This window comes from Protomyctophum parallelum (assembly GCF_964188405.1).
Source record: "Protomyctophum parallelum genome assembly, chromosome: 1".
NCBI lineage: Eukaryota > Metazoa > Chordata > Actinopteri > Myctophiformes > Myctophidae > Protomyctophum > Protomyctophum parallelum.
In genome coordinates, this window is record NC_139697.1 from 2449868 (window position 1) to 2462367 (window position 12500).

General features: G+C 41.8%; 1 protein-coding gene across 1 annotated transcript in view; it reads left to right on the forward strand.

The window, feature by feature from the left end:
* The window catches only part of LOC310866031 (chromodomain-helicase-DNA-binding protein 4-like), an 87252-nt gene that overhangs the window by 50144 nt on the left and 24608 nt on the right, over positions 1-12500 (forward strand). The window contains 2 exon segments of the mRNA XM_083775317.1: positions 8148-8325; positions 11300-11392. Coding sequence (XP_083631443.1) covers positions 8148-8325; positions 11300-11392 — 271 coding nt within the window.

The window sequence follows — 12500 nt, forward strand, 5'->3', positions numbered from 1 at the left end:
CTAAAACCATGCTAAACCTCTCTATAACCATGCTAAACCTCTCTAAAACCATGCTAGACCTCTCTATAACCATGATAAACCTCTCTAAAACCATGCTAGACCTCTCTATAACCATGCTAAACCTCTCTATAACCATGCTAGACCTCTCTATAACCATGCTAGACCTCTCTAAAACCATGCTAAACCTCTCTATAACCATGCTAAACCTCTCTAAAACCATGCTAAACCTCTATAACCATGCTAAACCTCTCTATAACCATGCTAAACCTCTAAAACGATGCTAGACCTCTCTATAACCATGCTAAACCTCTCTATAACCATGCTAAACCTCTCTATAACCATGCTAAACCTCTAAAACGATGCTAGACCTCTCTAAAACCATGCTAAACCTCTCTATAACCATGCTAAACCTCTCTATAACCATGCTAAACCTCTCTATAACCATGCTAAACCTCTCTAAAACCATGCTAGACCTCTCTATAACCATGCTAAACCTCTCTAAAACCATGCTAAACCTATCTAAAACCATGCTAAACCTCTCTATAACCATGCTAAACCTCTCTATAACCATGCTAAACCTCTCTATAACCATGCTAGACCTCTCTAAAACCATGCTAAACCTCTCTATAACCATGCTAAACCTCTCTAAAACCATGCTAAACCTCTATAACCATGCTAAACCTCTCTATAACCATGCTAAACCTCTAAAACGATGCTAGACCTCTCTAAAACCATGCTAAACCTCTCTATAACCATGCTAAACCTCTCTATAACCATGCTAAACCTCTAAAACGATGCTAGACCTCTCTAAAACCATGCTAAACCTCTCTATAACCATGCTAAACCTCTCTATAACCATGCTAAACCTCTCTATAACCATGCTAGACCTCTCTAAAACGATGCTAGACCTCTCTAAAACCATGCTAGACCTCTCTAAAACCATGCTAAACCTCTCTATAACCATGCTAAACCTCTCTATAACCATGCTAAACCTCTAAAACGATGCTAGACCTCTCTAAAACGATGCTAAACCTCTCTATAACCATGCTAGACCTCTAAAACGATGCTAGACCTCTCTAAAACCATGCTAGACCTCTCTAAAACCATGCTAAACCTCTCTATAACCATGCTAAACCTCTCTATAACCATGCTAGACCTCTAAAACGATGCTAGACCTCTCTAAAACCATGCTAAACCTCTCTATAACCATGCTAGACCTCTCTATAACCATGCTAAACCTCTAAAACGATGCTAGACCTCTCTAAAACCATGCTAGACCTCTCTAAAACCATGCTAAACCTCTCTATAACCATGCTAAACCTCTCTATAACCATGCTAAACCTCTCTATAACCATGCTAAACCTCTAAAACGATGCTAGACCTCTCTAAAACCATGCTAGACCTCTAAAACGATGCTAGACCTCTCTAAAACCATGCTAAACCTCTAAAACGATGCTAGACCTCTCTAAAACCATGCTAAACCTCTCTATAACCATGCTAGACCTCTAAAACGATGCTAGACCTCTCTATAACCATGCTAGACCTCTCTATAACCATGCTAGACCTCTATAACCATGCTAGACCTCTCTATAACCATGCTAGACCTCTCTATAACCATGCTAAACCTCTCTATAACCATGCTAAACCTCTCTAAAACCATGCTAGACCTCTCTATAACCATGCTAAACCTCTCTATAACCATGCTAAACCTCTCTATAACCATGCTAGACCTCTATAACCATGCTAGACCTCTCTATAACCATGCTAAACCTCTCTATAACCATGCTAGACCTCTCTAAAACCATGCTAAACCTCTCTATAACCATGCTAAACCTCTCTATAACCATGCTAAACCTCTCTATAACCATGCTAAACCTCTAAAACGATGCTAGACCTCTCTAAAACCATGCTAAACCTCTCTATAACCATGCTAAACCTCTCTATAACCATGCTAAACCTCTCTATAACCATGCTAAACCTCTCTAAAACCATGCTAGACCTCTCTATAACCATGCTAAACCTCTCTAAAACCATGCTAAACCTCTCTAAAACCATGCTAAACCTCTCTATAACCATGCTAAACCTCTCTATAACCATGCTAAACCTCTCTATAACCATGCTAGACCTCTCTATAACCATGCTAGACCTCTCTAAAACCATGCTAAACCTCTCTATAACCATGCTAAACCTCTCTAAAACCATGCTAAACCTCTATAACCATGCTAAACCTCTCTATAACCATGCTAAACCTCTAAAACGATGCTAGACCTCTCTAAAACCATGCTAAACCTCTCTATAACCATGCTAAACCTCTCTATAACCATGCTAAACCTCTAAAACGATGCTAGACCTCTCTAAAACCATGCTAAACCTCTCTATAACCATGCTAAACCTCTCTATAACCATGCTAAACCTCTCTATAACCATGCTAGACCTCTCTAAAACGATGCTAGACCTCTCTAAAACCATGCTAGACCTCTCTAAAACCATGCTAAACCTCTCTATAACCATGCTAAACCTCTCTATAACCATGCTAAACCTCTAAAACGATGCTAGACCTCTCTAAAACGATGCTAAACCTCTCTATAACCATGCTAGACCTCTAAAACGATGCTAGACCTCTCTAAAACCATGCTAGACCTCTCTAAAACCATGCTAAACCTCTCTATAACCATGCTAAACCTCTCTATAACCATGCTAGACCTCTAAAACGATGCTAGACCTCTCTAAAACCATGCTAAACCTCTCTATAACCATGCTAGACCTCTCTATAACCATGCTAAACCTCTAAAACGATGCTAGACCTCTCTAAAACCATGCTAGACCTCTCTAAAACCATGCTAAACCTCTCTATAACCATGCTAAACCTCTCTATAACCATGCTAAACCTCTCTATAACCATGCTAAACCTCTAAAACGATGCTAGACCTCTCTAAAACCATGCTAGACCTCTAAAACGATGCTAGACCTCTCTAAAACCATGCTAAACCTCTAAAACGATGCTAGACCTCTCTAAAACCATGCTAAACCTCTCTATAACCATGCTAGACCTCTAAAACGATGCTAGACCTCTCTATAACCATGCTAGACCTCTCTATAACCATGCTAGACCTCTATAACCATGCTAGACCTCTCTATAACCATGCTAGACCTCTCTATAACCATGCTAAACCTCTCTATAACCATGCTAAACCTCTCTAAAACCATGCTAGACCTCTCTATAACCATGCTAAACCTCTCTATAACCATGCTAAACCTCTCTATAACCATGCTAGACCTCTATAACCATGCTAGACCTCTCTATAACCATGCTAAACCTCTCTATAACCATGCTAAACCTCTCTAAAACCATGCTAAACCTCTATAACCATGCTAAACCTCTCTATAACCATGCTAAACCTCTAAAACGATGCTAGACCTCTCTAAAACCATGCTAAACCTCTCTATAACCATGCTAAACCTCTCTATAACCATGCTAAACCTCTCTAAAACCATGCTAAACCTCTCTAAAACCATGCTAAACCTCTCTATACCATGCTAAACCTCTAAAACGATGCTAGACCTCTCTAAAACCATGCTAGACCTCTCTAAAACGATGCTAAACCTCTCTAAAACCATGCTAAACCTCTCTAAAACCATGCTAAACCTCTCTAAAACCATGCTAGACCTCTCTATAACCATGCTAGACCTCTCTAAAACCATGCTAAACCTCTCTAAAACCATGCTAAACCTCTCTAAAACCATGCTAGACCTCTCTATAACCATGCTAAACCTCTCTAAAACCATGCTAAACCTCTCTATAACCATGCTAAACCTCTCTAAAACCATGCTAGACCTCTCTATAACCATGCTAAACCTCTCTAAAACCATGCTAGACCTCTCTATAACCATGCTAAACCTCTCTAAAACCATGCTAAATCTCTCTAAAACCATGCTAAACCTCTCTAAAACCATGCTAAACCTCTCTAAAACCATGCTAAACCTCTCTAAAACCATGCTAAACCTCTCTATAACCATGCTAAACCTCTCTAAAACCATGCTAAACCTCTCTAAAACCATGCTAAACCTCTCTATAACCATGCTAAACCTCTCTATAACCATGCTAGACCTCTCTATAACCATGCTAGACCTCTCTAAAACCATGCTAAACCTCTCTATAACCATGCTAAACCTCTCTAAAACCATGCTAAACCTCTATAACCATGCTAAACCTCTCTATAACCATGCTAAACCTCTAAAACGATGCTAGACCTCTCTAAAACCATGCTAAACCTCTCTATAACCATGCTAAACCTCTCTATAACCATGCTAAACCTCTAAAACGATGCTAGACCTCTCTAAAACCATGCTAAACCTCTCTATAACCATGCTAAACCTCTCTATAACCATGCTAAACCTCTCTATAACCATGCTAAACCTCTAAAACGATGCTAGACCTCTCTAAAACCATGCTAGACCTCTCTAAAACCATGCTAGACCTCTCTATAACCATGCTAAACCTCTCTAAAACCATGCTAGACCTCTCTATAACCATGCTAAACCTCTAAAACGATGCTAGACCTCTCTAAAACGATGCTAAACCTCTCTAAAACCATGCTAGACCTCTCTAAAACCATTCTAAACCTCTCTATAACCATGCTAGACCTCTATAACCATGCTAGACCTCTCTATAACCATGCTAGACCTCTCTAAAACCATGCTAAACCTCTATAACCATGCTAAACCTCTCTAAAACCATGCTAAACCTCTCTATAACCATGCTAGACCTCTCTATAACCATGCTAAACCTCTCTAAAACCATGCTAAACCTCTATAACCATGCTAAACCTCTCTATAACCATGCTAAACCTCTAAAACGATGCTAGACCTCTCTAAAACCATGCTAAACCTCTCTATAACCATGCTAAACCTCTCTATAACCATGCTAAACCTCTAAAACGATGCTAGACCTCTCTAAAACCATGCTAAACCTCTCTATAACCATGCTAAACCTCTAAAACGATGCTAGACCTCTCTAAAACCATGCTAGACCTCTCTAAAACGATGCTAGACCTCTCTATAACCATGCTAAACCTCTCTAAAACGATGCTAAACCTCTCTAAAACCATGCTAGACCTCTCTATAACCATGCTAGACCTCTCTAAAACCATGCTAGACCTCTCTAAAACCATGCTAAACCTCTCTAAAACCATGCTAAACCTCTCTATAACCATGCTAAACCTCTCTATAACCATGCTAAACCTCTCTATAACCATGCTAAACCTCTCTATAACCATGCTAAACCTCTCTAAAACCATGCTAGACCTCTCTATAACCATGCTAAACCTCTCTATAACCATGCTAGACCTCTCTAAAACCATGCTAGACCTCTCTAAAACCATGCTAGACCTCTCTATAACCATGCTAGACCTCTCTATAACCATGCTAGACCTCTCTATAACCATGCTAGACCTCTCTATAACCATGCTAGACCTCTCTAAAACCATGCTAGACCTCTCTAAAACCATGCTAGACCTCTCTATAACCATGCTAGACCTCTCTATAACCATGCTAGACCTCTCTAAAACCATGCTAGACCTCTCTATAACCATGCTAGACCTCTCTAAAACCATGCTAGACCTCTCTAAAACGATGCTAGACCTCTCTATAACCATGCTAAACCTCTCTAAAACGATGCTAAACCTCTCTAAAACCATGCTAGACCTCTCTATAACCATGCTAGACCTCTCTAAAACCATGCTAGACCTCTCTATAACCATGCTAAACCTCTCTATAACCATGCTAAACCTCTCTAAAACCATGCTAGACCTCTCTATAACCATGCTAAACCTCTCTATAACCATGCTAGACCTCTCTAAAACCATGCTAAACCTCTCTAAAACCATGCTAAACCTCTCTATAACCATGATAAACCTCTCTATAACCATGCTAGACCTCTCTAAAACCATGCTAGACCTCTCTAAAACCATGCTAGACCTCTCTAAAACCATGCTAGACCTCTCTAAAACCATGCTAGACCTCTCTAAAACCATGCTAGACCTCTCTAAAACCATGCTAGACCTCTCTAAAACCATGCTAAACCTCTCTATAACCATGATAGACCTCTCTATAACCATGCTAGACCTCTCTAAAACCATGCTAGACCTCTCTAAAACCATGCTAGACCTCTCTAAAACCATGCTAGACCTCTCTAAAACCATGCTAGACCTCTCTAAAACCATGCTAGACCTCTCTAAAACCATGCTAGACCTCTCTATAACCATGCTAGACCTCTCTATAACCATGCTAGACCTCTCTAAAACCATGCTAGACCTCTCTATAACCATGCTAGACCTCTCTAAAACCATGCTAGACCTCTCTAAAACGATGCTAGACCTCTCTATAACCATGCTAAACCTCTCTAAAACGATGCTAAACCTCTCTAAAACCATGCTAGACCTCTCTATAACCATGCTAGACCTCTCTAAAACCATGCTAGACCTCTCTATAACCATGCTAAACCTCTCTATAACCATGCTAAACCTCTCTAAAACCATGCTAGACCTCTCTATAACCATGCTAAACCTCTCTATAACCATGCTAGACCTCTCTAAAACCATGCTAAACCTCTCTAAAACCATGCTAAACCTCTCTAAAACCATGATAAACCTCTCTATAACCATGCTAGACCTCTCTAAAACCATGCTAGACCTCTCTAAAACCATGCTAGACCTCTCTAAAACCATGCTAGACCTCTCTAAAACCATGCTAAACCTCTCTATAACCATGCTAAACCTCTCTAAAACCATGCTAGACCTCTCTATAACCATGCTAAACCTCTCTATAACCATGCTAAACCTCTCTAAAACCATGCTAGACCTCTCTATAACCATGCTAAACCTCCCTAAAACCATGCTAGACCTCTCTATAACCATGCTAAATCTCTCTAAAACCATGCTAGACCTCTCTATAACCATGCTAGACCTCTCTATAACCATGCTAGACCTCTTTATAACCATGCTAAACCTCTCTATAACCATGCTAAACCTCTCTTAAACCATGCTAGACCTCTCTAAAACCATGCTAGACCTCTCTATAACCATGCTAAACCTCTCTATAACCATGCTAAACCTCTCTATAACCATGCTAAACCTCTCTATAACCATGCTAAACCTCTCTATAACCATGCTAGACCTCTCTAAAACCATGCTAGACCTCTCTAAGACCATGCTAGACCTCTCTATAACCATGCTAAACCTCTCTATAACCATGCTAAACCTCTCTATAACCATGCTAAACCTCTCTATACCATGCTAAACCTCTAAAACGATGCTAGACCTCTCTAAAACCATGCTAGACCTCTCTAAAACGATGCTAGACCTCTCTAAAACCATGCTAGACCTCTCTAAAACCATGCTAGACCTCTCTATAACCATGCTAGACCTCTCTAAAACCATGCTAGACCTCTCTATAACCATGCTAGACCTCTCTATAACCATGCTAGACCTCTCTATAACCATGCTAAACCTCTCTTAAACCATGCTAGACCTCTCTATAACCATGCTAAACCTCTCTAAAACCATGCTAAACCTCTCTATAACCATGCTAAACCTCTCTTAAACCATGCTAGACCTCTCTAAAACCATGCTAGACCTCTCTATAACCATGCTAAACCTCTCTATAACCATGCTAAACCTCTCTATAACCATGCTAAACCTCTCTATAACCATGCTAAACCTCTCTATAACCATGCTAGACCTCTCTAAAACCATGCTAGACCTCTCTAAGACCATGCTAAACCTCTCTATAACCATGCTAAACCTCTCTAAAACCATGCTAAACCTCTCTAAGACCATGCTAAACCTCTCTAAAACCATGCTAGACCTCTCTAAAACCATGCTAGACCTCTCTATAACCATGCTAGACCTCTTTATAACCATGCTAAACCTCTCTATAACCATGCTAAACCTCTCTAAAACGATGCTAAACCTCTCTAAAACGATGCTAAACCTCTCTAAAACGATGCTAAACCTCTCTAAAACCATGCTAAACCTCTCTAAAACCATGCTAAACCTCTCTATAACCATGCTAAACCTCTCTAAAACCATGCTAGACCTCTCTAAAACCATGCTAGACCTCCCTAAAACGATGCTCTCGTCTCTCCCCAGGAGGAGGAGGTGCAGAGGGAGATCATCAAACAGGAGGAGAGCGTGGACCCGGACTACTGGGAGAAGCTCCTCCGACACCACTACGAGCAGCAGCAGGAGGACCTGGCCAGGAACCTGGGCAAGGGCAAACGCATCCGCAAGCAGGTCAACTACAACGACGGCTCCCAGGAGGACAGGGGTACGAAAAAACGTTGTAGGTAGCATGGATTAACGTCCCCAACAAAGCCTCCACGGCTGACTTCTCTCTTCTCTCTCTCCCAGTGTCAAAACTGAAAGTGTGTGTGTGTGTGTGTGTGTGCCTGTCGTGGTCTGTGTGGAATTACTTACATACATACATGCATACATGTTTACATGGTTGCATTTATGTAGCGCCTTTATCCAAGGCGCTTTACATAGATTGTGCATTACATTCACCCATTCACACACACATTCACACACCTTTACATAGATTGTGCATTACATTCACCCATTCACACACACATTCACACACCTTTACATAGATTGTGCATTACATTCACCCATTCATACACCTTTACATAGATTGTGCATTACATTCACCCATTCACACACCTTTACATAGATTGTGCATTACATTCACCCATTCACACACATTCATACACCTTTACATAGATTGTGCATTACATTCACCCATTCACACACACATTCACACACCTTTACATAGATGGTGCATTACATTCACCCATTCACACACACATTCATACACCGATGGCAGAGGAAACCATGCAAGGCACCAACCTGCACATCAGGAGCAATTTGGGGTTCAGTGTCTTGCTCAATAAGCTCGTCTTGCTACCAGCGTATTTTTTGGAAAAACCGTGAAAATGTGGCGCAAATCTCTGAATGTATATCATTTCAGAGCAGAACGTTTTTAACTCAAATCTTTGAATGTATATCATTTCAGAGCAGAACGTTTTTAACTCAAATCTTTGAATGTATATAATTTCAGAGCAGAACGTTTTTAACTCAAATCTCTGAATGTATATCATTTCAGAGCAGAGCGTTTTTAACTCAAATCGTCCCTTTGGAGGAACAACATAATTCCAGATGGGGGTCCACGGCCAAATGCAGATCATTCTGGCGGTCTTTGACATGAAATGGGTTGAGCAGCGCTGACACGCAGAAACATGGGGTTTGTCCGAAAACGCTCGGGGGGGGGGGGGTCTTAAATGGGGCAAGTGTAGTTGTGGCGTGGTGGTACTACTTCTAATCACTACACTACCCACAATACATAGCGCTGTGGTGGCAACCATGATATGTCATTGGCCAGTTTTCAGCGTGGAGAGGGCCTTAAAATGCCGGCAGCCGCCCGCACATGCGCACACACACACACACCGTGTGTCATGTAATAATAATGTAATAATGTAATGTGTGTGTGTGCGTGTGCGTGCGTGCACATCTGTGTGAGCTACATAACGAGACAGACAGATGAGTGTTTACAGTTTGTGTGTGTGTTTGCGCATGTGACACTAGTCACGTGAGTCATACACTGTGTGTGTGTGTGTGTGTGTGTGTGTGTGTGTGTGTGTGTGTGTGTGTGTGTGTGTGTGTGTGTGTGTGTGTGTGTGTGTGTGTGTGTGTGTGTGTGTGTACACACATGTATTGCTTTGTCTCAAGTTGAGAAACGGACATAAATAAATGCTTCTTCCGTGTCCATGTGTTCTCCTCCTTAACCTTTATTTCCTCCAAACAGCATCCTCTACAACACTACTGTATGTTTGCATACAGTAGGCCTAGTTATTATTATTATTATTATTATTATGGTCTGCCGGGTGGGAGCCTCACTCAAACGTCTGAAACGGTTTACTTCTTCAGGATTCAAGTTTAAAAGCCGATCCATGAGACTTGTGGATCAGCTACTTTTGTTTTGATGCTTGAACCCATTCTGACCTGAGATCAGATTCTAAAGAAATGTCTTCTACTGTACATCCTGACAGTTTTCTGAAAAAGCTATGTTTCTGTGTCAGTCGTCAGTCATTTTTCCAAAGATAGCAGACCTACAAGCTCGTAGCTTGTAGATCTGCTATTTCTCAAAAGCTAAAACATAACATAATGCTAACACCAAAAGGGGTGTTAATACCATGCAATGGTCGTCCTAGTCAGTGGCTCCGACTGTCTGTTGGGTTAACAGTGTCCTGTCTGTCTGTCTCTGTCTGTCTGTCTGTTGGGTTAACAGTGTCCTGTCTGTCTGTCTCTGTCTGTCTGTCTGTCTCTGTCTGTCTGTTGGGTTAACAGTGTCCTGTCTGTCTGTCTGTCTCTGTCTGTCTGTCTGTCTCTGTCTGTCTGTCTGTCTCTGTCTGTCTGTTGGGTTAACAGTGTCCTGTCTGTCTGTCTGTCTCTGTCTGTCTGTCTGTCTCTGTCTGTCTGTTGGGTTAACAGTGTCCTGTCTGTCTGTCTCTGACTGTCTGTCTGTCTCTGTCTGTCTGTCTGTTGGGTTAACAGTGTCCTGTCTGTCTGTCTCTGACTGTCTGTCTGTCTCTGTCTGTCTGTTGGGTTAACGTGTCCTGTCTGTCTGTCTGTCTGTCTGTTGGGTTAACGTGTCCTGTCTGTCTGTCTGTCTGTCTGTTGGGTTAACGTGTCCTGTCTGTCTGTCTGTTGGGTTAACGTGTCCTGTCTGTCTGTCTGTCTGTCTGTTGGGTTAACGTGTCCTGTCTGTCTGTCTGTCTGTCTGTTGGGTTAACGTGTCCTGTCTGTCTGTCTGTCTGTTGGGTTAACGTGTCCTGTCTGTCTGTCTGTCTGTCTCTCTGTCTGTCTGTCTGTCTGTCTGTTGGGTTAACGTGTCCTGTCTGTCTGTCTGTCTGTCTGTTGGGTTAACGTGTCCTGTCTGTCTGTCTGTCTGTCTCTCTGTCTGTCTGTCTGTCTGTCTGTTGGGTTAACGTGTCCTGTCTGTCTGTCTGTCTGTCTGTTGGGTTAACGTGTCCTGTCTGTCTGTCTGTCTGTCTCTCTGTCTGTCTGTCTGTCTGTCTGTTGGGTTAACGTGTCCTGTCTGTCTGTCTGTCTGTCTCTCTGTCTGTCTGTCTGTCTGTCTGTTGGGTTAACGTGTCCTGTCTGTCTGTCTGTCTGTCTGTTGGGTTAACGTGTCCTGTCTGTCTGTCTGTCTGTTGGGTTAACGTGTCCTGTCTGTCTCTCTCCAGCGGATTGGCAGGATGACCAGTCTGACGGTCAGTCGGATTACTCCGTGGCGTCTGAGGAGGGAGACGAGGACTTCGACGAGAGGACGGAAGGCGGTAAGTTTATTAATATTATTATTACTATTAATATTCCAGAGTCTCTCCAGACTGTGCATCATGTAAGCCATTTTAGGGCAACGGTCTCAGTCGCAACAAACGATCTGACTGACTAGTCTTATCCTCACTTATTGATTTAGTTTGGTCGAAAAGTGTCCGTCGACCGCCTTTTTCCACTGACGGAAACTAAATAAAAACTAAGCTGTGGTGACTGAAAACTAACACTAAATACACTAGACGGTTTTGTCAACAAATTAAAAACTATAGGCTGAAATGTTAGGAAGGGACTATTCAGTATTTTAGCTGTGACGTGAGCGCCCCCTCCTGAGATACTTCCGGGTCCTACTTTTGTGTCGCTTTTGTGTCCCCATAGAGTTATACTGTGACGCTCCGTCGGACTAAATCTGAGACGAAAACAACCACGAAAGTCTCATTTTACCGCTTTCCTTTCCTCGCAACAACAAAGCTGCGCTGCTCTCCAAAATCTGGCTGTGACAGGCCGTCTGCCCCACATGGAATACTATCGCCATTTTATTTTATTGTGTCAACTAAATCCTCATTAATGCAAACTAGATTCAACATACTCAAGCCTGCACACATTCTAAATATCCCCCGAAATATTTTACCGAGCAAATGGACTGTTGCCACCTTCAATAATAATGATAATAATAGTCTTTATTGTCTCCACATCATATATTTCATGGACACTTGTACAAAACATTAATAATTCTACTCGAGTTGGAAGCATTAAGACCCATTTTAACCCTCTATGGCTTCCTTTCTGAAAAATAACGTCAATTTAAAAAGATTCACGCGTTTAGATATTCTATTTACAATGGGATGCGGACGGGAGCTGGTGCCACTTGGACCCGGACGTAACGTAGCACTACAAAATGACGTCGGACTTAAATACTGAATAGTGGACAAGATATCCAGTAGAAGTCATTTTACAACTAGTTGCATGCTGAAAACAGCAGATCTACAAGCTCACTGACTGTGAGCGGTCATTACGGCGAGAGAAGCGATGGACGCATAGAACCAGCTTTATGTTCTGTTGTGTGTTCAGAAATAGCTCACTGTTCTCTTCTGTCTGTGTGTGTGTGTGTGT